Genomic DNA, 27455 nt, shown 5'->3' with positions numbered 1-27455 from the left:
CTGATGCTTTAAAATGATGGAGCGTTATTTAAACACATTTATACCTGCAGATGCACACATGTGAAGATAGATTTAAATTGTTTTAACAAATGTCTAACAATAAAACTCCTCCGCTGGTGCTAAATTTAAACTTAGATTTATACTTGACCTCATTGAAGTCATGTATTTTGCATATTAATCATAGAGAAGTGTTAAATTGGTCAAGACAGACATTTGCATGATAAAATCTGTTGTTCTACATCTAATTGATGAGATATGTATGCGTCTTACTGTGTGTTTTAATTCCCTCTGCAGAGCTGTGAGAGCCATCCTTGTGCCTTTTTTAGCTGCTTTATCCCTGAAGCTACATTCGCTCAGGTCAACGTCACCTTCAGGGTGTGGAAGTCTACGTTCATCAAGGTGGGTTAAAGGTCACTTGAGGGCATGTTTTGCCCTCTCGGGTTGTTTTGTTTGTCATGTTATAAAGTAAAAACCGACAAACTGAAAAGGAGCGAATGGTTAAAGGAGGTTTTTCCTACAGGGCGAGTTTTCCAGTCTGTACATGTTGGTGAACGGCACGCTACAACCCAGAGACCCAGATCTATTTGAACTGAGCAGCAGCGACAGGAGCAGAAGTGTAAGTCATGAAGTTTGGGTTTTCTGTGTGATTGTCTCTTTGTGCATGCTAAAATGCTCTAATCCTGTCTGTCTGTGTGCATTTTAGGCAAAGATCCAGGTTACAAAGGAGACTTTAGGAGGAATCCCTATCTGGATCATTATCATCAGCATCCTGATTGGGCTGCTGATTTTAGCGCTTGTCATCTTTGCTCTTTGGAAGGTAAGTCAGGCTGCGGAGTATTTCAGCACACTGAATACATTGTCATCATTTTAGTGATATTTAAAGGGAACATATTAAGCAAAATCACTTTTTTAGGCTTTTATGACAAAAATATGTGCCCCTGGCCTGTCCACAATCCCCTAAAGTATCAGAAGAATCAATTCCCTTCCACTCTCTCTTTCTCCACCTTTCAGAAAATGTGTGCTGAAAGAAGCCATTCTCAGATTTTACCCCATGATGTCATGTGGGGAGTTAGCCCCGCCCCCCAAGTTCAGTTGGCCCTCACCGCTTGGATCAAAGCTCCGCCCCTCCTCTCAGCTGCCAGCTGAAAGGAGGATCAGGAGAGCCACATCCATTAAGCCACATCCATTTCCTGAAAGGGCGTGGCCAGGGGCGGAGTCAGAAACAGCCCGTTCTAAGCAGGGCTGAAACAGAGGGCTTTTTCGACATGCAAAAATCCAATACTGGAGTGTTTATCAGCAACAAACTTCACGGGCATGTTTGGGGACCTCTAAGACAGATATAAACTTGTCTTAAAGGGGGGACATTGATTAAGCTAATACACTTATTAACAAATAAATAAAACCAGGAGATATAACATGTTCGTCAGCAAGCATTTGGACTCAGACTTAAAAGAGGGGAGGCCTGATGTTTCCTGTCTAAGGTTGTGGTGCTTCCACTGTGAACAAATGTGTTCATTTCAGTAGTGGTATGATTGGATGGCATGTGATACTTTCCAGTGCTGTACAATCAATTAATTGTACAGATGCAAGATAATACTTTATAACACTAAAGAAAACATGATATTATAGGATGCAATAGTGCAGTGGTTCCTCTAGGGGGCGCCAAAGATCAGGGGGGTTGTGGGACCCTGTCTGCTCTCACCTTGTGGAAATTACATGTACAGGGGTGCAGGTGTCCTAGTGGTTTAAGGCGCGCCCCATGTATACGCATGGCCCGAATCTGGCCTGAGGCCCTTTACGCATGTCTCTCCCACGTCCCTGTTTCCAACTCTATTCACTGTCCTCCTCTATTAAATAAAGAGACAAAAATGCCCAAAATAAATCTTCAAAAAAATTAGATATACATTTTTTTTTTTAAATAATTAAAAATAAATCAGGATTAGAAGTATAATGTACAAAGACGTACTGGGTCATCCTGCAAGTAAAAAAAAAAACAGGATCTTCTCATTTTTTCTTCTCATTTTTCCCTTTTTTAGCAACAAGCAACAAATTTGGGGGGATTTTCTTTTGTTTTTTTTTCTTTTGTTTTGAAAGTTGTGTTTTTCAGAGAAAACAAACTCAGAATTTCAGAGTATAAAATTCATAAATTCACAAGATAAAACTTGAAATTTCCCAGTTTAGAAAGTCTTATATGTTGACATTAGATACTCAAAAATTTCAGGTTCAAGGTCATAAATTCACAATGTTAAACAGGCAAATATTTTTTGGCGGTTGTTCAATTTTTGACGTTATAATCCCAAAAATGTTAAGTTTTGGTTCATTTAAATGAGCCACTGATAAACTTAAGAATTTTGAGTTTTTTCTTGAAAATTAACAGATCCTCTTTATTTGTTTATTTTCAAGAGACCAAAAAGCCAAATTGTTTAAAATAGATAAGGTGAAAAGTGGCAATAAAGGGTTAAAGTGGCAATAAAAATCAGTTAAAGATGGCAAAAATGGTCAAAAGGGGCAAAAAGTGGTAAAAATGGGTAAAAGGGGAAACAAATAGGCATCACATGATGAAATCTGGGCAAAAAAATTGGAGAAAAGTGGTAAAAATGGGGAGAAGTGACAAAATAATTAGTTACAGGTAGCAAAATGGTCAAAAAGCAGCAAAAAAGGTGGTAAAAATGAGCAAAAGGCAACTTAAATTGGTGAAAAGTGGCAAAAAATGGGGGGTTGCAAATAGCCAAAAGCAGGATATACATTGAAAAATGTGGGGGGAAAGTAGCAAAAAAGTCATGGCAAAATGGGCTAAAAGCAGCAAAAATTGATTAAAAGTGGCGAAAAAAATGAAAAAAAGGGGGAACATGCAAATAAGGCCAATGGAAATGTACAGACAAATAATAACAAATTTAAGCAAGCTGTATAATTGTGGCAAACAAATTGAACACATGTGGCTTGTAGTGGATCATTTCTGAGGGCAAAGTTTACCTTTTTAAAGTTTTCTGGGGGAATAATATTTCAAATTTAGACATAAAAGAGCCACATGTGGCTTGAATATCAATGTTCTAGGGCACTGATCATCAACTGGCGGCCGGGGGGCCATATCAGGCCCCCCAAAGCTTCCTTTCTGGCCCCCAGAAGATCATTAGATTCAGAAAAGGAGGAAAGAAGATTTTGTGGTTTTAAGAGTATCCTTTGGCTTTAAATGTCTTCAGCTGTTAAATCAATCCCACAAACAATTAATATTGAAATAACTAGAATAACTTAACATTTGATATGCTTTTACTGAAATTTACAGTCATAATTAGTAGATATTTAGAAAAGAGTAAGGTTGGCAGAAGTGTTGCAAAAATGACCAGATAAAACGGTGAAAAACGGTTAGAGAGTAGCAAATATGGGTGACAAGTGGTGAAACGGGTTTTGGAGTGGCAAAAAGGGACAAAAGTTGGCCAAAAAAGTGGTAAAAAGAGGTTAAAATGTGGGAGAAGTGTGGCAAAATTTGGTAAAAGAGAAAAAAGCGGCAAAGAGTATTATAAACTGGTTACATATGACAAAAAAATAGTGCAAAACAGTAACGGAAATGGGTTAAAAAGTGGCAAAATGGATAAGAGTGGCACAAAGGGGATAAAACATGCAGGAAAAGTTGTTTAATGGGTTAAAGAATGGCAAAAAATGTGTTATGGGGCAAAACGTAGCAAAAACGTGTTATAAGTGGCAAAAACTGTTTTTAAACTTGTAAAAATTGCTGAAAAAAATGTAATGAGAAGGGGTTAAAAAGTGGCAAAAATTGATAAAATTGGCACAGAGGGGATAAAACATGTAAGAACACTGGTTTCAAAAGGGGTTATAATCTTGCAGTAATTTGGTTAAAGAGGCAAAAAGGAGTTAGAAGTGTCAAAAATGAGTTAATACTAGTACTAAATCACAGCTGTGGAGGGCCCATTCTCTGGGATTTTCAGGGGTCCAGCCAGTTCTGTTGTCAGGCTCCTTGGTGTCTGCTGCATTTTAGATAACAGGGATAGATCTCACTGGTAATTCCTAAAATGTCCTGCCTTTTGAAAGAAAATACAAATACTACTACAATAATATTTCAGTCAAACTCAAAATATTTATTTAATTTTTGTGTATTTGAAAGTCCGGCGCCCAGAGTTTGTCAGGACTAAATCTGGCCCTTGTGCGAATGTTCTTGATGACCCCTGTTCTAGAGTGTTTCTAATATGCAATCCTAACAATGGATAGTTTATACATAGGTCATTTTTCAGGAACAGGTGTGAGTAGGTCTATTATTTTGAGATTTTGTTTATTAAAGCGTTTAAAATTGATGTTTATTTTTTCAAAGTGGGACCTGGGGGGCTTAGCTTTTCTTAGATACGAGCGGGGGGGATCTTAGGACAAAAGGTTTGGAACCACTGCAATAATGCAACAATACAAACGGGTTACATCTGCAGGACTAGAAGCTTTAAGTCTTTGGTTTTCTAAATGAGCTTTCTCCTCCTCCAGATGGGCTTCTTCAAGAGAAAACCCAGGGACTACTCAAAGGAGGACATGATGGACTGAGCTATCCAGCAACAGCGAGCAGCTTTGTGACTGACTGTTAGTCAGTTCGCACATCAGACAGCTGGACAAATGGATGTACAGCCAAAAGACTCACGGAAACATCAGTGCTACTCTGACGTCCTGGAAAAGACGGATTTCATTCACTGTTTCTTTAAGAGTACGGGTCAAATAATGTTTGCAAATACTTTCTAAGACACACGTTGTCCTTGGATAATTGCACCAATTATTACTTTATGTGAAGTGTTTGCAAATGCTATTTGTTCTCGGTATGCTTCTTTCTTGCAGATGTGTCAGTGTGTCCGGTCCAGCTGTTTAGGAGTAAGAAACAATCACTCAGCAGGCATCTGTTGGCATAGTAGCATTTATCTGTATTGCATACAGTAAAACAAACCAAAAACCTTCAGAGCTACAACATCTGCACTCGAGCTTTAGAGAAAAAAGTACTCAGGTCCGTCAGTGTGTTGCCCAAGCAGCCTCACATACTCGCCACGTCACCACAGCCACGGTGTAGGAGGCCTACTTTCTCGTGCAGCGTACAATATGTGAGCTTAATATGTGCTGCAGGAGGCTGAGACTTGTTTTATGTGCTTGATTCATTTGACAGAACACTGAACCTTTTAGCCTTTTATACAATTGAGTTTTTGTTTTGGTGTTTTTGCTGAATTTTAACAAAATGACACGGCACATTCTGACTAGACACTGACCTGACATACAGTAGGATTTATTTGAAGGTGCAGTCTGTATGCTTTTTTTTTTTAAACTTCTCTAAGATAAGCATCCCCAATGTTAAGTGTTTGTAATTTGTGCACACTAGAAGGGGAGAGGCCAGACTCTTAAAGCATAAAAATGAAGAAGGAAATACTGAAAAAGCCTGTTAGTTTGTAGGCATTGAGAAGACCTCAGTGGTCAAAACATTTAATGATAAAGGCCCTTTTTAGTTTATCTAAAAATACTTCAGTGTATTAGTTTATTTGACTGGGGCGTGCACAGCACAGCCATTGAGCCAGAGCTCATTTTAAAGCTAATTTACATCAGTGAACCCAAGACTGGAGGACGCAAAAACATTGAAAACAATATGAAAACGAATAGTTCAAATGACTTCCTCATTTTTACATTTTCCCTTCTACAGGTGCGTCTTAAAAAATTAGAGTATCATGACAAGTTCATTTTTTTCCCTGTGCTTTACTTCAGAAAGTCAGTATCCTTATAATCTAGATTCATCTCATACAAAGTGAAACATTTCAGGACTTTTTATGTTTTAATCTTGATGATTACAGCTTATAGCTCACAGAAAATCAAAAATACACTATCTCAAAACATTAGAATATTTTGGAAGTTTGCAAAGGTTCCCTGAGCCTTCATTCTCTCGCTCTGGTTCAGTACAAACAACCACAATCATGTGGAAGACTGCTGACTGGACAAATGTCCGGAGGACAGTCATTGACGTCCTCCACAAGGAGGTAAGCCTCAGAAGGTCACTGCTGAAAGGTCAGGCTGTTCTCAGAGGCTGAATCAGAGCAGATTCATGGAAAGTTGACTGGAAGAGAAAAGTGTTGTAAGAAAACAGGGATGAGCTCAGCCTTCAGAGGATCGTCAAACAAAGCAGATTCAAGAACTTAGAGGAGCTTCACAAGGACTGGACTGAGGCCAGAGTCAGTGGATCAAGAGCCAAAACACAGATGGGTGCAGGCAACAGACTACAAGCGTGGTGTTCTGAGCGTGGAGCCGATCCTGAACCACAGACGTCATCAGCGTCTTACCTGGGCTAAGTAGAAAAAGAACTGGACTGTTGCTCAGTGGTCCAGAGGTCTGATTTCAGATGAAAGTCAGTTTTGCAGGTCTCAGAGTCTGGAGGAAGATTAGCGAGGTGCAGAATCCAAGGTGCTTAAGTCCAGTGTTTCCAGTCTCCACAGTCAGTGATGGTTTGGGGTCCATGTCATCTGCTGCTGTTGCTCCACTGGTCTTTATCAAGTTCAGAGTCAACGCTCAAAGAGGAGATTTTATTTACCTTCACGCTTCCATCTGCTGAGAAGCTTTACTTATTTCCTTTTCCAGCAGGACTTGACACCTGCCCACAGTGATGGCAAAACTACCAGCAACTGGTTTGCTGACCAGCCAACTGGTCTGCTATCAGAGCAACCTGGGCTTCATAACACCCCAGCAGTGCCACAGACTGATCGCCTTCATGCCTTGCGCATAGATGCAAGAATTTGTGCAAAAGGAGTCTGACCGTGTAGTCTTGAAATATTTCACTTTGTATGAGATGAATCTAGATCAGGGGTTTTCAAAGTGTGGGAGACTGAGCCTCACCTAAGTAGTTATTCATTCGGTGGACCCCCACCCACAAAAAGGATTCAAATTGAAAAAAAATTAACAACATTTCAACATTTTTTTATGTCTAATCTTTAAACATTTTTAAGATTAATTTATTTTGGATATTTTGGTTTGCAAATGTCCTTAAACGTCTGCCTTTCCCTCTTATTCAGTTATAATGCCATTAAATACCCCTTTTTCATATTTTGTTGGCCATTTTACAACTTCTTATTGCCTCTTTTTCCCCATTTTTTCCACTTTTATCCCATTTTTGCCCATTTAAGCTACGTTTCATCATCAAATATCCCTTTTTTATTATTTTTTTGCTCATTTTTGCTACATTTTTTAGTCGCTTTTTCTCAATTTTTGCCACTTTTCGCCCATTTAAGCTGCCCATTGCCATTTAATACCACTTGTTTCCTTTATAGCCAATTTTTGCCACTTTTATCCCATTTTTTGCCCTCTTTTTTACAATTTTTTTGCCACTTTTTGTCCATTTAAACTACCCTTTGCCATTACATACCACTTGTTTCCTCTTTTTTTGACCATTTTTGCCACTGTTGACTGCTTTTTACCCATTTAAGTCTCTTTGCACTCACTTTTTTGTCACTTCTCACCCATTTCTGCTACTTTCTGACATTTTTCCACCTTCTTTCCTTATTTTCGCCCCCTTTCCCCCATTTTTGCTGCTTTTTGACCATTTTGCCACCTTTAACCTATTTTTATTGCTACTTCAAGCTGTTTTTGCCTCTTTTCACCTCTTAGATTGTGGCTCTTGCAAAGGTATTTTTCAAAAATGTGGCTCTTTGGTTGAGTAACACTGCTCTATAGCATGGTCCTTATAGTAACTATAAGTCTATCCATTTAGCTCCATGCACAGCAGAGGTTCGCAAAGCAAATCACCTTTTTTCTGGTTTATGGTTCCACGCCTCCCCTGAAGCTCTGTGGCACCCCCCAGGGGAGGCCCGCCTCACACTTTGAAAACCACTGATCTAGAATAAATGGATGTTTCATTTTTGTAGACTATTTCGTTTTTTTTGCCTGCATCCTTTGTGTGCATATTTTTCTGTTTTCATTGAGCACCCACATTTCGTTTCCTTCCTGTCGAGCAGCCAGTCTTCCTCCCTTTTCCTCTCCTGTTCGTATTCCCGTGGTTAGAGATCGCTGCGCCTTCAAGTCCCCAAACCTTGATTGTACTGTAAATATAAGTCATGCTCAATAATGTAAAGCTTATAAATGTACATACTTGTGTTTGCTATTTTTCATGTAATTTAAGAGATGTTATCCATGAGTCTTTTTAGTGACCAGAGGTCACAGGAGATGATTTTGCTCAGGTGCTACACGTATCACAAACATCAACATTTGATCAAATGATCTGGCCTATCACACAATTTCAGAGCTGATGCAAATATGTAAATATTGTTATATTTTGAAGAGAAAACTGCAAATATACGTGAAGATGAGGGTTTGTATCCACTACTTTGGTTTATTTGAATTGAAAGTGATGTTTCAGAGCCTTTTGAATGACTGTTTTCTGGCTTTAACATGATTTTAATGAAATATTACTGCAGCGTTAACTATGATTAAAAGGAAGGTAAAAGTGGAGAAATGTGTCACCATCACCAGCAGTCGCCATGTGGTAAATGAAATCTATGAGATGGTGGTTTGTAGTGCAGAGAAGCTACAACATGAACAGTGAGCATACAGTAACCCTGACAACGGCATTCTTTCAGGTTTTCTGACTCAGCCTTGCTTTAAGAAGTTGCACAGCTACACATAAAAGAGATTTGATTGAATATGAAGGAGTCTGCCTCTGCCCCTCACAGTCAAACTGAGGAAGAAGAAAACTCCTTAAACACGCCTTAGCTCTTCCTCTCCACTGATGACAAGAAGCACATGTTATAGATTGTATGTACAGAATGTGTAACTGATAGACTTTTTAAGATTGTATGGCTACATCAGGCTTATGCACCGGGGGGAGTCCTCGGTCTCACTTTGGTGGTTCTTAGATATGCAGATGTGAGACGTGAGCCCCGCCCCAGCCTTCTACACTGCTGTGAAGTCTTCATTGTAATGCACTGGTTTGTCAGACTGTATGCGTCCTCATCAGCACAAACATGAATTGAATCTTAAGTACAAAAATAAAAACTTTTTACAAATATCATCTGTTGTTCTCATTTGTATTGTGCCTATAAAGATTATTCAACTCCTTGGATGTTTTAGCCTTTTATTTATTTTATAATTTGGTTATGGTCAATACTATTCAGCTTTTTGACAAAAAAACACCTGTATCTTGAAGGTCCAATCACTGATTAATCAGTATTCCTTGCTACCATTACACCATGAAGACAAACCAACACTCCAAGCAACTCAGAGAAAACGTCATTGAAAAGTCTTAATCAGGGGATGGATACAAAAAAAATCTCTAAGGCACTGAACATCCTCAGAGTTCAGTTAAATCCACATAAAGAAATGAAGTAATATGTCACATGTGTAGACCGTTCTCACAAACTGAGTAAGCGTGCAAGAGGGAGACTAGTGAGAGAGGCCACCAAGACAAAATGGTGTTTTTTGCATGGTGGTGGCAGCATCATGCTGTGGGATGCTTCTCAGCATCCAGCCCTGGAAGGCTTGTAAAGGTAGAGGATAAAATGATTGAAGTAGAATACAGGAGAATCATGGATGACAGTCTTATTCAGTCTGTTTGAGAATGACTGCTTAGGAGAAGATTCATTCGCAGAGACAAGACCACGACCTGAAGCATACAGAGAAAGCGGCACAGAAATGGCTTAAAGGCAACAAGGTGAATGTTCTGGAGTGGCCGAGTCAAAGCCCAGACCTCAATCCGTTGAGAGTTTTTTGCTGGACTTGAACAGGGATGTTCATGCACAGTCCCTGTGCAACCTCACAGAGCTTGAGCAGTTTGCATAGAAGAATGGAGTAAAACTGCAGAGTCCAGATGTTTGAGTCTGATAGAGACCTATCCACACAGACTCAGAGCTGTGACTGCAGCCAAAGGTGATTATTTATGCAGTCACTCATTGACATTACTTTGCAGAAACGCTTTTTCACTTTAAAAGGGATTTTTTGTCAAAAAAAAAATATTTTAGGTCAAAAAAGCCAAATTAAATCAATCATGACTGATTTGTAAAATCAATAAAAGGGTAAAACATCCAAGCAGGTGAACACTTCTTATAGGTTCTGTCTTACATCTGATATAAATAATTGATAATAAATAATTAATGATAAAATGATAAATAATATGACTTACAAATATATCAAACAAGCTCTGATTCCAACATTTTGAGAAAACCAAACAAAAAAAGATCAGATTTGGCCAACAAACAGGATCTGAGCATTATGATCACAGCCAATAGACCACTGATCATCAACTGGCGGTCCAAGGGTCACATCAGGCCTCCTAAAGCTTCCTGTCCGGCCCCCAGAAGATCATTAATGTCAGAAAAGGAGCAAAAGAAGATGTTGTGGTTTTAAGAGCATCTTTTGACTTTAAATCTCTGCAACTGTTAAATTAAAAAAACTATATTGAAATAATTTGAGAATATTTTAACATTTGATCTGTTATAACAAAAAGAATCCACTGTCAACCATTGTAAGTAAATATTTTAAAGATATATCTTTAAAAAATGTGTTGAGGCTAGTCGAAATGTTGTAAAAATGGCCAGATGAATTGGGGAAAGGGGTGAGAGAGTACCACAAAGGGACAAAAATTGGCAGGAAAAGTGGTGAAAAGAGGTTAAAATGGTAAAAGAAGAAAAAAGGTCCAAAAGTATCAAAAATAGGTTAAAAAGGGCAAAAATTGTGAAAAAAAAAATGTAATAAAAAGGTTTAAAAAGAGGAAAAATAGATGGAAAGTTGAAAAAAAAGACAAAACAGTGGCACAAAGGGGATAAAATATGAAAGAGAAGGGGTAAAAAGAATGGCAAGGATTGGGTTAGTGAGGCAAAAGAGGCAAAAAGTATCGAAAATGTGTTAAAGGTGGCGAAATATTGCAAAAATATCCTGGCAAAGTCAAGAAAATCTGTTAAAGGTGGCAAAATATTGCAAAAAATATCCTGGCAAAGTCAAGAAAATCTGTTAAAGGTGGCGAAATATTGTAAAGAATATCCTGGCAAAGTAGGGAAAATGGGTTAAAGAGTGGCACACAAAGGCAATAACTGACAGGAAAGAGGCTAAAATGGGTTAAAGAGTGGCACACAAAGGCAATAACTGACAGGAAAGAGGCTAAAATGGGTTAAAGAGTTGCAAAATGGGTGAAAAGTGGCAGAACTTCATTTAAAAGTGGCAAAAATTATCAAAATGGGCTGAGAGTGGCAAAAAAAAATGTTGCAGAATTGGCCAAATGAAGTAGTAAAAAGGTGTTAAAGTGTCAAAGATGAGTTTGTATTGGTGCTAAATAACAATCAGGGAAGATCCATTCTCTGGGATTTGAAAGAAAATATAAATACTAATACAATAATACATTTTTAAGGCCAAAATATTCATTTGAGTTTTGTTTGTAGGATAGTCTGCCCCCCAGAGTCTCTGTTGTGACTAAATCTGGCCTTTGTGCAAATGTAGTTGATGACCCCTGCCATAGACTAAGTGCAGCCCCACTATTATAAGATTATACAGTCACACAAAATGGCCACAAGGTGGCACTGTTACTCAGGAGGCTGAAACCTGTGAGCTTGGTGCTAAATCGCTTCCAAAGGGGATTTTAGAGTCAGGCCTTTAGAGGTACCCAACCCCTAAAGAAATATTGGCCTTGAAAACGTTCAGTCCTCCTTCTTGATATCTCTTTTCAGTGAACAGATTTAGATTTTTGTTCACACTTTATTTTAATGGACCCTAATCACCTAATAATTTCAAAGTAATAAGTATATCTGTCTGGCAATTTCTCAAGAATAAGGTATTTACCTTGTAATATTGTGACATTTCACCAAGAAATAACTTAGAAATATGTCAATATTAATTAAGTACTTATCTAGTAATAATAGATTAATTATCAAGTACTTCCCTGTAATACTGTGGTAATAATAATTCTCTGGTAATTAGATGGTATTTTACCCTAACCCTCTAAGCCTAACCCCATAACCCTAAAAATAACTTAAGAATTATTCAGAAAATATTCACTTTAATTTAGTGGGCCAAAATAAAGAAATTACCTTGGAATTATCTAACACAGTGATATTCAACGCATGGCTCTGGAGCCACAAGTGGCTTTTTTGTGATGATTTGTGGCTCTTTTATGTCTTAATCTGAAATATTATTCCCCCAGAAAACTATTTTTTAAAAAAGGAAAACTTTGACCTCAGAATTATCCATTGCAATTTGTTTCCCACTCTTCAGGCTTTAGTTGTTAAACTTAATTGTCAACGTTTTATATTTCCATTGTCCTTATTTGCAATTTTTTGCACTTTTTTTAACCCTTTTTGCCCCTTTTTCTTGCTTTTCACAAATTGCATATTTTCCATTGTTTGTCACCTTTTTTCCCGTTTAAGGTGCCTCTTGCCATTACATGCCACTTTTCCCCATTTTCCCCCATATTTTTGCTGCTTTTTGCCAATTTTAGTTACTTTTCATTAATTTCCCCCACCTTTTGTCAATTTTAAATTATTGCTTAATTTTGCCAATTAGTTCCTGGGGGCTAAGCTTTTTTTAATGTATTTATCTACTTTTCAGAAAAGGCAAGGGGTTAAGGAATAAAAGGTACCGGGGTAAAACGTTATTTATCATGGAAGGTGACGTTTTGCTGCAGGCGAAATTCCTGCGAGGCAAAAATGAGGGAAGTAATTCCCCATACGTCGACTTCACTGTGAGTGGTTTCATGTAGGACTGCGCCGCCTAGCGTTCACCCGCAACATTTAGCGATAAGTGACACTCTGGGAGGGGAAGCAGAACAAACTGTAAGCTGCTGGCGGATCCATCTTGCTCGAAAAAGAGACGAGGGTTGAAGCTTTCCCCCAGTTTAGTACCTTAAAGACTGCGTCGTTCCCCGTTAACCGCACTGGGGAGCCCGAGGAGGGGCTGTGCCGCTGTTTGTAGGATGTCCCGACATGAGGGTGAGTTGATAAACAGGTCCACAGCGCCTTGGTCGGTGGCTACATTACCTGAGTAGCTAGCTCCTAAGCTAGCTGTGCTAAGTGCTTATTCGATTCAAGGGGGGTGGGGGGTATTGCGTTTTTCGCGGCTTGTTTTCAGGGTTGACGTATACTTTCATATATGTTGGCAGTCTCTGCTGTGTATTAACGCCCCAATTATATTCTAATTCAAGTAAACAGCCATAACTCCCCTGAATCTGCCTGCAATGATACGGCAACATTGCGGAGCTTAGCAGCTAGCCGTTGCTAGGTACTGCGTTACCTTACGTTAGCTGGGCTAGCCAGCATGCTAATGTATGCTAACAGAAGGAGTCGGCTAGCTGCGACTTAATGTTGCTCACACCGGTAGCCACAACTACAATTAGCTATAAGGTATGATACGCCCCAACATAGCCACTACTACCTTCTTCTAATACAGCGTGATATCTGCCATTTGTTAGTACCAGTAGCCCTTATGCTAGCGCCATACTGTCCCGTCTGGTCACATAACCCCAATGTTGTTAGCGAATGCACTGTCATCAAGAAGAAGACAGAAAGTATGAGGCCTCTGACCATAAACCAGTCACTAAGTTTGCTAGCTAGCAGCCTTCAGTTAATGGTGAAGTTACTGTTTGTCTTAAAGCAAACCATCTGGTACTGTACATTTGTTTCAGTTCAGGCAGCATGAAGCAGGCCAGAGATCTTGTTCAGCTGAATGTGAAGTGTCCATAATCCTAAAATGAGTACAGTACAATAGCATAGCCCTTATGTGACCAAGGGAGTGTTTGCTGTACCTTTTTAAAGAAGAATAACACCGGGCCTGTCACAAGTACGTTTTGATTATACAGACCTTTTTAGAGTCAATGTCCAAGTTTAATATATGCTCCCAAACGAAAGGCATTCTGTTTTTTATGCTTCCTAGATGATGCAAGGACCTCTGCCAACATGTAATAAACATAAAACCATCACTGCAGATTAGTTAGGTTAGGAAATGTCACCTTATGAGGATATTTCCTCTCTAATGCTTTTTATTTCAAGACATCAGATCCATCTTAACAGACTCCAGTAAGTGTGATTCTTTTCCTTTCAGAGGAGATGCCAGCAAGGCAGTAGTTGCTGTTGTGTCTGAGAATAACAGTTTGATAAAGTGTCGTACAAAATGACTGTATTCCTGAGTTCATGCATGTTTTCCCTGTAACTGGAATGTTGGGATAGCAGACTGATAAGCTTTAATACAATACTAGTAAAGCTCAAATGACAGCAAGACCTTATTCTATAAAACTGCAACAAAATAGAGGTTTGATGTGCCCACTAATGGATTTTCCAATGTTTCTGATGACCATAAATAATAGGTACTCTCATACATTTGCAGCATTTAGGTGCCAAAATGTTGCAAATGTATTGTGCAATTTAAACTGTACAATCCCTTCTGGACGCTGTATGCTTACAAGAAATATAAATGTAACTTTGACTCCACAAGAACTCTAAACATGTCAGTGTTCACCAACATGCTGTTAGGTCTTACCCGATAATAATAATGATAACTTTATTTATATAGCACTTTTAAAAACAGGGGTTTGCAAAGTGCTTTGACGTGCAGAAAAACAACCAGAAGAACCCAGCGAAAGATAAAGAAAACAATAAGAAGAGAACACTCAAGGGAAGAGAAACTAAACAAGATCAAAATCCAGACTATATGTTCAGCCCAAACAACATTGTTATAAATAAAAAATCCATGGAAGTCATAAGAGTTTTGATATGTTTCACATGGCATCGCCAGAACCAAGATTTCATTAAAACAAAGACATCAAATACAAAGAACCAACGAGTACCCGGCCAACACAGGAACCCAACCACAAAACCTGAGACCAAGGGGGCTGACATTTTAAAAGGCAAGTAAAAGACAAGCAATAAGAATTTAAAAGGAAAAAATAAATGTAAGAGAATAAGTATGAGGAAGGAAAACGCTAAAATGGTACATGGATCAAGTGGATGAAAGCAAAAACCAGTAAGAACTGCCTAGATAAAAACTCAAGATCTTGGATATAGAAAATCCAAACAGTAAGAGGAGTAAGAGATATTAAAACATGGATAAGAACAGTAAAAGGTGTAAAGCTAAAAATCAGAAGTAGTAAAGAGTTAATAGTAACAATAATAGTAACAGTAAAATAGCAGAAGTAGCCGTACTGTAATAACTAAAGTGGGGATATAAAGGTAGAATGATGATTAAAGGGATAAGAATGAGTAAGAAGACAACATCACATAAAAGCAAGTCTATAAAAATGGGTTTTAAGAAGTGATTTAAGAGCAGTGACTGTTCTGAATAAACTCGGTATAGTTTTGTTAATATTTGACCAGAGATCTAAAGTTTTTTCTTTTTGTAATTGAAAGGTTTGGGGGCTTTTTGATACAGTGAAAAAATGTGTTACCGTCAAACACATGGTATCAAAACAAAATCAAAGCATTTTCTGACAACCTTGGCATTAATTGCTTTTTATTCTATGACTCGAGATCTCATTCAGCAGAGGAAATTCCAGAAATACTTTTTGGCCAAAGAGATAAGAGGTTCTTTTTCTCTCAGAGGAAATTTCGGTGAGGCTGGAATTGTGGCATTGGATCTAATGATAACCTTGATAATGAAGCCTCAAAGAAAATAACTGTTCTTGAATGACTGTTGCATGAGTAGTTTTACTGTTATAGGGTTGTCAAGATACCTGACTATTGAACATTTCATACTAGTAAAAAACATGCAGTAACAGTACCTGTTTCTATACCAGGGCATAAAAAATAGAAGTCCTAGGCAGGAACTCGGCATTGAATAATATTTTGTTTTTAATTTGAAATGCACAATATTGTCGGTATGATATTTGTATTGGCAGATATTAGCATAACCAATAAATGATTGTATTGGTAATATGATCATTTCTGCTGATTTTTACAACAGATATTATGGCAATAAAAATCTGCCTATATCATATGTAAATATTAGCCGTAGGAACAAATAAGTTAGTGGAGTTTTAAGCCGGACCAACAGACATACAGCTGAGGTCTTCCTCTTTATTCATCATCATTACTCACACTTTTAAGTGTGTTTTCAGGGCGGATATTTGTTATTTTTTCCTCCTCAGACTTTAAATTGTGTTTTAAAGACTGAACCATCAGTATTGGCTAGAATTATTTTGTAAATACTGGCATCGACAAAATCTAAAATTGTGCATCCCTATTTTTGATTACCTCAGAGGGCAAACAAACTCTTTCTCTTGTGGTTTAATACTCTTTAAGATCTGAAGTTTTTCTAACATTTCAGCACTTTTTTGATAATTAAATACATTAAGTTTGATTATTTTAGAACACCTGGTTCAAAAAGTAACAAAAGATTGAGTATCTTTCACAACCAACCTTGTAACCTTATAGTAAAGGGTGGAAAAGCAGAAGAAATACAAGTTCCATGTTTAATGACTCACAGCCTGTTGGGATAAAACAGCAACAGCTTCTCTTCAGTCTTTCCCTTGACCATTTCAGTCCATTTTGAAGTGGATAAAAACTACCTGAAAATGTGTGCACAAGTCTTTAAACGAGTAATAAATCTGTAATAGCTTTCTGATGTTTTGATGTTTGTTGCATACCTCTGAGCTGCCTCTTTGAGACCTTGCTTGTGAAGTTCATTGGAATGCCAGAGTTCTTCACTGCTGGCACTTGCGGGCTGGTGCCACTCCAAAACACATGCTCGGATAAATGAGACTGGCCTACACATAGAGCTTGCTTTCTCCCTGTCGGTCCTGCAGGCGCATTAATAAGGAATTTGTAACTGTATTGCAAGCTTCACGTGTCTGACTTTACCGTCCCTTTTTTTGTCTTTTGCAGGTGTGAGCTGTGATGCGTGTTTGAAAGGGAACTTTAGAGGAAGACGGTTCAAGTGTTTAATTTGCTACGACTACGACCTGTGCGCATCGTGCTACGAGAGCGGCGCCACGACAACAAGACACACGACAGAGCACCCCATGCAGTGTATATTAACCAGGGTAGACTATGGTAAGGAAAGCCAAGATCAAATGTTGTGCAACATACTGATCATACATAATATAATCATAACTATGGGTGCAGCAGTGCTAAAAGATTTGGACTGTAGCTGGGTTTGAGGCTGTGTTCTTTACATTTTCAGGCATGCTGTCACAACGTAAGGCTGTAATGATACCAAATTTTAAAGCTTTCATACAGTTCAGTAAAAATGAATCATATGGGTGCCTGTTTTCATACCAAGGCAACAAAAGTAGAAGTCCTTCAGGTAAATCCTGATGGTGCTTCCCCTGTCATTTGCAGGAACTTTAAGCTCAAATTATGATTGTAACTCTGTGGCTATTTTACAGCTTTGTTACTTTTTGATGCTTTTGATAATTAAAAAACAGTTTTTAATGTTGTAGAACACAAGTTATAAAATAAGGGTTCCCAAACTTTTCAGTCCATGGCTCCTGGAATAACAATACCAGAGACTGTTTACCTCACTGTCCCTGGAGGTGGTTAAAATATTTAACGTTCTCCACAGCAGCACACACTCACTAATAAGCCTTTACCAACAGTGGCATATGAACAGCAAAACAGAACTCACAGCCAGAAGACCATAATATGATTTAATACTGCAATTAATTGCAAAAAAGCACACAGTGATGTCTGTGTGTCTTTAAGGAGCAGCAGAGCCCTACACTATTGCTGTCATGAACAAACTTGCATTTTGCAGACTTTTTAACCATTGCTTTTAGAGACAGACTCTATTGGATTTTTGCTGATATCCAATATTTAGATATGTGCAAATTCATCTAAGCTGATATTGATCGCTATACTGATATTTGGGTATATTTCAGACTTACAACTCAAGTCCTTAAAGTTTAAGATAAATAAAGGAACAGACCGCAATCCTCAGAACACACTTTAAAGTTTTAGAAAAGACTTCAGCCGTTGTAGGCCTTTTGGTCCTGCTTTAATCTCTACGACTTATTTCTACATATGGCTCATGTTTACAGCAGATATATCATGAAATCTGCTGAAGGCGGATTATATCATGTACCCCTAATTACTTTCATTTCAGCACAAATCTCACCTAAAGGCTTGGGTTATGCAGGTGATGCCATGCAGCAGTGGTGAACTCCTCTTGGGGGGCAAATAGTGATTTATGCATAGAGAAAGCTTCCAAAAAGGTTATGTTTGAACTGTTTATGATCACGACAAGCCTTCAAAGTGTGGAAATTATTTTTAAGCTACCATTTGTGTCCGGAAAGTAGTGAAATATTCAGACATGAATTAGAAAAAGCATGGACATGTGGTTTCACACAACACTTGTTTATGGTCAGAGTAGTTGGGTTTGGTTCAGGACACTGTTGTCATGGTTTTGCATATTAAACTCTGATCTAACCCACTGATGCACCAACCTCCAGCCTCGCTCATTGCGATGGGAAATCTGTCTCTTCTTAGAGATCTGGATCATTTGGCTCCGCTCAGTGGAGCTGGTTGTTTGGCTTCCAAACAGCTTGGCTTTTTAAATGTGGATAATGGGTGTTTTCATCCCTCTAGTTCAGTTGATCTGGTCCTAATCAAGGACCGATTTTAAATGTTGTTGTATATGATGTCAAGTTTGGTCTGGGGGCATGATGAGTGAGGAAAATGCTCTCTGATTGGTCATTTTCTTGGGGTTTATGAAAACGCCTGTACTGGCATACGACTCTGACACGTTGACCTTCAGAGTCACGAACAAGGCTTGAATAAATAAATGAATGAGAGGCAAACTTTGTTTAATACGTCGTATTGAAACAATCTTAATCACCGTGATAATGTTACTAAATTACATCATTAAAGACATTATCTAATGTAATAAATACAAAAACGAGCAGTTAGTTTACAAGAGGGACGAAATCAACACACTCCACAGCATAGTTTTCAACCTCTGATCTGTTTTCGTGGTCAAACTTGAGAACATTTCAGCACAGTAGGAGTCTTACACCAAAGAGAGTCTGAGAAAAACATCAGTATCAGCAAACGGCTAAATAAGTATTGATTGATGGTAACAAATGCTGTGTTTGTTGTTGTTTCTTGCAGACTTGTATTATGGAGGAGACACTTTTTCAGTAGAGCAACCGCAGTCATTCACATGTCCTTACTGTGGCAAAATGGGCTTCACAGAATCGTCCCTACAGGAGCATGTCACCTCCGAGCATGCAGAGACTTCTACAGAGGTGGTGAGTAAACCGCACACATGAAAGTCCTCACTGACACAGTAGCACTGCATGACAAACCATAGTTTCAAATGGCATGTAAAACACCAAGATTACTTCTCTTGTCTGAGAAAGCTTTGAGGTGTCATGGCTTAACATAACAGATTACAAACCCCAATTTATGGTAGCGTCATCATCAATGTCGCAGCCTTGTTTACACCTGCCTCTGCATAACTTATTTTATTTTAAAATCATAAGAGTAGCATTTTTTTGTATTCTTGTGCGCCAGCATCTCCACAGTCTGGTGGTTTTTACAAAACAAGCTAAAATGACTGTCTAGGATGTGCACATAGATTTATGGATTACTTGTTGTCACAGCAGGATTTTTATGAGCGTTGTCCACTGCCAATAAACAGAGCAAAACAAAGCAGAGAGTCAGGCTGCTGCTGACACCTACCTGCCTGCATGGCTAGCTGATAAACTGTCAAACAAAAGCTGCTCCAGCAATAATTGAAAAAGAGAGCCAGGCAGAACCAGCTAGTTACATTTCATCTTTGGACCACGACTCACACAAAGTGGAAGTCCTACAATGAAGGGAGCTTCAGGATAAGACCTATGTGTCTCTTATCAGCAAAGCCTCCCAAAACATCAGAATAAAACACATTAACTTAAGTGCTTCCTAGACCTGGACTTATTTAGCTTAGGATGTCTTAAAGGCGGAATAAAAAGGATTTACTGGCTGTAGTTTGGAGGGATAGCATTGAAAGTAGGTCTCTTGTTCCTATTGGTAACCACATTTGCAGAGAGGTTGATTTGTTTGACATCCATAAGGCATCAAAAGGAGAAAGTACCGACTGAAAACGAGGATAAATATATAAAAACATTACCATTCTGCCTTTAAAACTACTCATAAATTTGTAGTTTTGCTCCTCAGCATGCTGAAGAGTATTTCCATTTACGCTGAAAGTGTTTTTTTCTTCTCATGGAGAGTATGGTGCATCTCACTGGAACTATTTCCAGCAGCGGATTGATACACTGTTTGTTCATAAATGAGTATGTGTAGCAGCAGGATGGAGAGCGCCAGATAGACTCAAAATAAAGCACAGTGGCTGTTTTCATTGTAATGGTAAATCAACATGTCACCCAGGGGAACAATGAGCTTCATTCATCAGATTTTTTTTTAATACTTTTTAGACAACAATGGACCTTTCTTGCCTGGAGGAATGAGATGTGTCAGGGTTTAGCTACTCAGGCAGCTCTTCACTTGCTAGAGCGATCTGTTAATTGTTGGTTAAAGAACTTTAAAAGTTTTAGAATCTTTTATTTTTTCTGTTAATCAGAACCTCATAGAAATTACACTTTTTCTTCCTCTTATTTACAATTTAAGAAAAAAAGTATTTCTACCATTTAAGTCGTCTGATTTTGACAATAAATGGTAAACAGTTTAAAAGTGTTAAGATCATGTTAGTGTTTGAGAAGTTATTGACTTCACAAAAAAAAGGTCACAAAAAAATAACAGGTTTTACTGGATTTTTTAAAGGTATAATATGTAGAATTTTTGTACAGAAGTGTCTCTATTTTAAGGAAACATAGCCTACTAATATGTTATTAATAAATCAGATGTGATCTTGCATGACTTTTAATATTTCCAACAGTTGTCAAAGCTAGAAAAATTCTTCATTTTTATTATTGTAATGGGACGTGTCTACCACTGTGACTGATGCAACTTGTTTATTGTTGCCATGGAAACGCTGGGTGTTTCCTGAAAGACTGCTATGTAATACGGTGGAAAATGCAGCTTAAAGCCGCCCTTCTGCTGCTGCATTTCATTCATGTTTTTTGCTGCTTATTTGTGAAGGACCACGATTATTTTCTTCTATTGCTTGCAACTTCAGTCTCTCAGGATAACCTCTGTAATGCTGACCTCAACCTCCATCCCCACTCCGTAGCGTCGTAGCCCAACTAGGCCTTTCCAGGTCAAGTAGAGATGCTTTGCTCTACCTCTGCAGCTAACTTTTTGTTTTGAATTGAGGACTCATCAGTAAAAACTGCACTCATGAGTTAGGATGCATGTGATTAGCTGGCTAAATGGTTAAGGCCTGTGTCTGTAGCTGGCTTTTTTTTTTTTTTTTAGCATGCACTTATTTTCAATTCAAAAGCAATGTAGTCCAGCTTTCAGAGCCCTCAGCATCACCTGTATTTTTGTCGCCATATTACAGTGCTCTCAGTTAAAACCGTTCAACTTTTGGAACGGCGCTGAGTTGGTCAATATGTTTACATGGGCCACTTGTAATCAGAATAAAGGCCTGATCTGAATGAAAAGGCTTCATACAACACTTCATTCAGAATAAAATTCTCCAATCCAGCTCATTTGGAAAGAAATTTTATTCCAATCGAGAGGGGTGGTTTGGTTTATGTCAATCCTCGTTTGGGTCAGCGGCTATGAGAGCACTCGATCCAATCGTCTCTCCCTGTTTGAGGGGATTTTGTCTCGCTGCCCAACCTGACATGACCTTTTTTGGTGTCAATATCTACGGAGCAGACAGATAGATGCATGGTGGGAGCAAAACAACACTGGTCTATTGTCCAAACAACCTTTTACTCGAAATTGTTGATCAGATAATATAAGGTACAGACACAAGAGAGTAGAACAATCCAATGTATTTGCACGAGGAGGAATTGGAAAAAACAAGCGATCTGATGCCATATAGTGGTGGTGGTTTGTTTACAATGGCATAAAAAGCACCATCACTATACAGCAACATTTCATTTCTCTTTCTACACCAAATTTTTGGTAGAGGTGGGATGATACTGCGCATGTCAGAGCAGTTTTATTCAGATCAGATTTATGATGCACGAGCACACACATCTGAATCAGATCACATCTTTTAGCATCCACGTAAACAGAAAAGTATAAATCTCTGATCAGGATGAATTTTACTCTTTTTTTTTTGTCCTTTTTGGAGGTTAAAGTCTGCATCTGCTTCCTGCTATGATTTGATGCTACATTATGAAAATATAAATCAACCAGGGTAAAATCTGTCTCTAAAGAACATGTCAGATATGTCTGACACGTCTAGGTTTTTATGTGTTTTTGTTGTTTTTGGAGAATGAATATAAAAGTTGTTGGTGAGTGAAAGAGTATTGTCCTCAAACAGAAACCTCTCACTCCTTTTCATTACAGATCTGTCCAATATGTGCAGCCTTGCCAGGAGGGGATCCCAACCACGTCACAGACGACTTCACAGCTCACCTCACACTTGAACACAGAGCGCCAAGAGATTTAATATCCTTTCTCTGTCTTAACTAGTTGCATAGAACAAGTGCTTGGATTTTAAATGTTCAAATATGTTTGTACCTCATTTCTCTGTATTCTCCTTTAACTGTGCATGTTAACGATGAGTCCAGCAGTGTTCGACATGTACGCAGGATGTTCCACCCCGGTCGAGGGCTGGGCGGTCCCAGAGCACGACGGACAAATATGCACTTTACTAGCGGCTCCACGGGGGGGCTTTCGTCCTCCTCATCACAAAGCTCCACCTACACCCCCAGCAACAGAGAAGCAATGGACCCCATAGCAGGTGAGACTCAGGGTTGGATGGATTCCATGTTTGTTCTGAGGCAGCTCTAAGCTCCAATCTGTAGTTTTAGACAATGTTTGTATACTAAAGTGCTGGTTTGATTGAAAGTCTCCTCAATTTAAGACACAAGAGTCCAACTACACTGGTAGCTAGCAGATTGCACATTCTATATCATGGAGAAAGCAGTTGGTGCTAGAAAGGGCTGCAAAAAGCTGCATAATGTAGACATCTTTGAATACATGGAAATCACCACCTGCTAAGACAATTTAAATATTTTTGCTTCTGGGAGCCTTCCAAAAACAGACACTGGACACTACACTACTAGTGCAAAGAGCATTTGTTGCTCAGTTGGCTGTATAGTGTTTTCCATCAATTACCTAGAACAGTGTTACTCAGCCCTGCTCAAAGAGCCAAGTTGTTGAAAAATGCCATCGCAAGAGCCACAATCTAAATGGTGAAAAGTGACTAAAATGGGCAAAAAAGGTGGGAAAACGGGGAAAAGCTGGTATTTCATGGCAAAAGGCAGCTGAAAGGGGCGAATAATTGCAAAGAAATGGGATAAAAGTGGCTGAAACTGATGAAAAGGGGCAAAAATGGGCTAAAAGTAGCAAAAATGGAAAAAAGTGGTTAAAGGAAGTGGTAAAAATGGGCTAAAAGCAGCAGAAATTGAGTCAAAGTGGCAATAAATGGGGGAAAAGTCACAAAAATTGAGATACTGTTGGTCAAAAAGCAACAAAAATGAGTGAAAAGTGACTAAAGTGGGCAAAAAAAGCTGTGAAAAGGCGGTAAAATGGAGGGAAAGTGGCATTTAATGGCAAAAGGCAGCTTAAATGGGTGAAAAATTGCAAAGAAGCAGGATAAAAGTGGCTAAAACTGATGAAAAGGGGCATGAAGAAGTGGTAGACATGGGCTAAAAGCAGCAGACATGGAATAAAAGTGGCAAAAAATGTAAAAAAGGGAATAAATAAAGGTTGACAATTAAGTTTGACCATTAAATTCTACTGTATAAGTGTGGGAAACAAACTGGTTAATGTAGCTTGCAATGATACATTTCTGAGGTCAAAGTTTAAAGAAATAATATTTCAAATTAAGACATAAAAGAGCCACAAATCATCACAGAAGAGCCACATGTGGCTCAAGAGCCACGCATTGAGTACCACTGACGTAGACCATGGCGCTCCACCTGTGTCTAATTATTATCGCCATAATTTACACGTATGTACCTTTACACCCCTGCTGTACAAATTTTTAACATTCATCCTTCCCACAAATCTTCATAACTCTTCATTCCTGTGCTGTTATTCTAAAATCCAGACTTATTCACAAACAGCTGACAGGGAGTCCGTGTTTGTCTCCTGCAGAGTTGTTGTCTCAGCTGTCAGGTGTGCGGCGTGCAGCAGGAGGGCAGATAAACTCATCGGGGCCTTCAGCCTCTCAGCTCCAGCAGCTCCAGATGCAGCTGCAGCTGGAGCGGCAGCAGGCCCAGGCGGCACGGCAGCAAGTGGAGACGGGCCGGCACGCCACGCGACGCAGCAACAACCCGGGCAACACTGGCACCACCATCCCTCCACCCAGCACAGCGACCGCCAACACTGCCACCGTGGGCGAAAGCAACCCAGCGTCCTCGTCCCACAGCTCCCAGTTCCTATTAGCACGGTGAGTGAAGCGACACACTGGAATTTATTTATTTTTAAGCACTGATAATGATGTTGACAAAGAAGCCTAGATTTTGACATTTCTGTCATCAAAGCGGTGATTTTTCGAGTCCATTTGCCAGTGCTAGTTTTCACATAGCTGTATTTGCATTTTATTCTTTTATTTTGAATCACAAGGTAAGCAGATTTTAATTATGGTGTTTTACAAATCCCACTGTAAGACTAAAGATTGGACACATGGCACTCATTTAAGAAAAATCAAAATTGGATGACCATAAATCTGATGCACGACTAACATACCAGAATAAGTGCTTCGACATGCCTTTATTATTACTGTTTGAGCAGCCGCACCATCACACATTTCATGTGACCTCACACTAGTGGAAATTCCCCCTTACTCAGTGTGTGTTCAAGCTGCTTAAATAAAAATATACTGAGACGCAGAGCATTCAGAAAGTATTCAGACCCCTTCACTGTTTTGTTTTTCTTATGTTTCAGCCTGATGCTACAGTAAAACAAACAAAAAACAGTTTTATTCTCATTAATCTGCACTCAGTACCCCATCATGACAAAGTGAAAACAGGATTTTAGACATTTTTGCTAATTTGTTGAAAATGAAAAACAAAATCTCACATTGACATAGGTATTTAGACCCTTTGCAAAAACCTGTGAATTAAGCTCAGGTTCCTCCCATTTCTCCTTATCTTTGCGGAGAGGTTTCTATGTTTTGATCGGAGTCCACCTTTGGAAAATAAACAGATTGGGCATGATTTGGAAAGGCACACACCTCTCGATAGAAGGCCTCACAGGTCAAAGGAACCGTCTGCAGAGCTCAGACAGGATTGTTGACAGATTGTCTGTTGCACTGAATGTTCCCAAGAGCTCAGTGGCCTTCATAATTCTCAAGTGGAAGAAGTTTGGTACAACCAAGACTCTTCCAAGAGCTGGTCACCTGGTGAAGGGCCAGTAAGACCAGGAACCTGATGGTCACTCTAACTGAGCTCCAGAGATCCATATATGCATATTTCCCGTCTGTGTTTCCCTGGTTTTTAGAATAAATAAAAATAACTAGTTAGTTGTGCACCATGTGCACCATGTCTAAACAGAGTGTTTTTATCTGCAGGTTGAATGAACCTAAGATGTCTGAATCAGAGCGTCAGTTTCTAGAAGGAGAGCGCGCCGACCGCAGCCTGTTCGTCCAGGAGCTGCTCCTGTCCACACTGATGCACGAGGAGAGCTCCTCCTCGGACGAGGACGAGCGCCGAGACTTCGCCGACTTCGGCGCCATGGGCTGCGTGGATATCATGCCTTTAGATGTGGCGCTGGAGAACCTCCAGCTCCGAGAGAGCAGCTCTACGGGGAAGGAGCCTCCGCCGCCTCCTCTTTGATGTCCGAGCATCGAGCAGACTGTGTCCTCTCTGCTGCAACTGTCAGTGATGGGCAGCCAACAGCAGCAGCCCCCCGCCCTCCCCTCTCCCTCCTCCCTCCCTCTATTTTCTGAGTTTGTTTTTGGTGATTGTAATTTCAGGCCTGTCACCATTTTTGTTACATTGTAAACAAAAATAAATGAGAGCAAGTGGGATAAATGTGCGAGTGCGCTAAAGCAACTGAGTGAGCGAGCGAGAGAAGAGAAATATATAAATATATATAAAATATATATGAAGTTGATAATCAATCCACATAACTTTCTTTTCTTTATCAGGTTAATGTTACAGGCAGCTGCGGCACACCTTTGCTTCCTGTGACATGCAAACGGCTCTCCGTATAAATACTCCACATTCAAAAAGTCAAAGAGGGCTGAGGCTCCTCTTATGAAGCTGCTGTGTGTGTTCATGACTATTACTAAATAAAAAGTGCTTGGATGGGTGACCATTACTACTGCATGCAGTTCTTTGCAGCGTGCATGACTTTTAATGACCTTGTTGTCATTAAAACCTGTTTTTTTTATTTCGAAAAAGATCCCAAAGCTTACAACTGTTTTTAAAATGGTTATCTGAAACGTGGCTACGACTTGGAAATTGACATAAACTGACATGCAGAATAGAATTCTAACAGTTTTGTTAGAAAGAAGAGAAAAGATTGCATACAGCAGTAGTTTCTGAAGAAATGCTGCAACATGTGTGTTGATGTTGGCCTGTGTCTCAGCTCCAGAATGCCTTTTCATGCATCCGATGAAAAGTAGAAGAAGAGAGTTTGCCTCTGATTTGTTTTTCTAAATGTTCTTTTTTTTAGTGATCAGCTGTTTAGGCACCGTAAACTTCATAATTTATAGACAAGTGAAGTCGCTCGACTATGGTTTGTTGGTCTTTCACTCCTCCTTGATATCAGACCACATGCTTGTTTGTTTTTCTTTTCTGGGAGCTCGAGACCTTTCACACTGCGGTTTTGTTTTCTTTCTGTTTGTTTGATGAGAAGGTATTCTTTTTTCTGCTAAGGTTAGCACTTTCTATTTATTCATGTTTTTTCTTTCTGATTCTTTTGAGCCTTTAATCTGAATAATGCCACCTTCATTGCCTATACTTTGACCCTCTCTGTAAATTACAATGAGATGTATATGGAATTTGTGCGTTAACTTTCATAATGGTTCTAAGACATGGGCAGACACTTTTTTTTTAAATCTGTAAATTTAGAAGACAATAAATATAAACTGCGCACAGCTTTTGATGAAACCAAGAGACCATCACACCTTTGCATCTCGTGTTGTTTGTGTTTAGCTGCCATGGTTTCATAAAGATCTGTCAGCTTAAATCAGAGTTACTCAAACCTGCTCAACCAAAAAGCCAAACTGTTGAAAAATACCTTTGCAAGAGCCACAATCTAAGAGGGGAAAAGTGGGTGAAAGTGGCAATGAAAACAAGCAAAGGCTGGCAAAACAGGTGAAAAAACTGCAAAAAATTGCCAAAAATGGGTGAACAGGAGTATAAAAAAAAAGGGAGAAAATTTTAAAAACTGGGTGAAAAGTGACAAACCTTGTGGAGAAAAACTGGCAGAAAGGGGTGAGAAGTGACAAAATATGACTTACAGGTAGTAATAATGGGAGAAAAAAGCAGCAAAAACATGGCAAGTGAAGTGAAAAGT

At 39.0% G+C, this 27455-nt stretch overlaps 2 protein-coding genes across 2 annotated transcripts in view; both read left to right on the top strand.

Annotated features, from left to right (window-relative positions):
- Positions 1–6397, top strand: part of itga1 (integrin, alpha 1) — a 92984-nt gene extending 86587 nt beyond the window's left edge. Inside the window, exons 27-30 of the mRNA XM_041810745.1 lie at positions 295–399; positions 521–616; positions 704–817; positions 4486–6397. Of these exons, the coding sequence (XP_041666679.1) occupies positions 295–399; positions 521–616; positions 704–817; positions 4486–4542 (372 nt within the window). The 3' untranslated portion in view covers positions 4543–6397. The remainder of the gene's footprint in view (positions 1–294; positions 400–520; positions 617–703; positions 818–4485) is intronic.
- A 6335-nt stretch (positions 6398–12732) lies between these two features.
- kcmf1 (potassium channel modulatory factor 1) lies at positions 12733–27047 on the top strand. The gene is made up of 7 exons (XM_041811791.1): positions 12733–12920; positions 16803–16970; positions 19026–19165; positions 22326–22427; positions 22539–22722; positions 24084–24378; positions 25501–27047. Exons 1-7 carry the CDS (start codon positions 12905–12907, stop codon positions 25763–25765), a joined length of 1170 nt encoding a protein of 389 aa, XP_041667725.1. The 5' UTR covers positions 12733–12904; the 3' UTR covers positions 25766–27047.
- Positions 27048–27455: the final 408 nt, after the last annotated feature.

Source organism: Cheilinus undulatus, linkage group 17, assembly GCF_018320785.1.
Source record: "Cheilinus undulatus linkage group 17, ASM1832078v1, whole genome shotgun sequence".
Lineage (NCBI taxonomy): Eukaryota > Metazoa > Chordata > Actinopteri > Labriformes > Labridae > Cheilinus > Cheilinus undulatus.
This window is presented reverse-complemented; position numbering and strand designations above follow the sequence as displayed.

Excerpts from the sequence above, each read along its gene's own strand:
- kcmf1 (XM_041811791.1), top strand. Across the intron at positions 22,428-22,538 it reads ACAGAGCGCCAAGAGATTTA|GATGAGTCCAGCAGTGTTCG; the intron begins ATATCCTTTCTC and ends GTGCATGTTAAC. Across the intron at positions 24,379-25,500 it reads TCCCAGTTCCTATTAGCACG|GTTGAATGAACCTAAGATGT; the intron begins GTGAGTGAAGCG and ends TTTTATCTGCAG.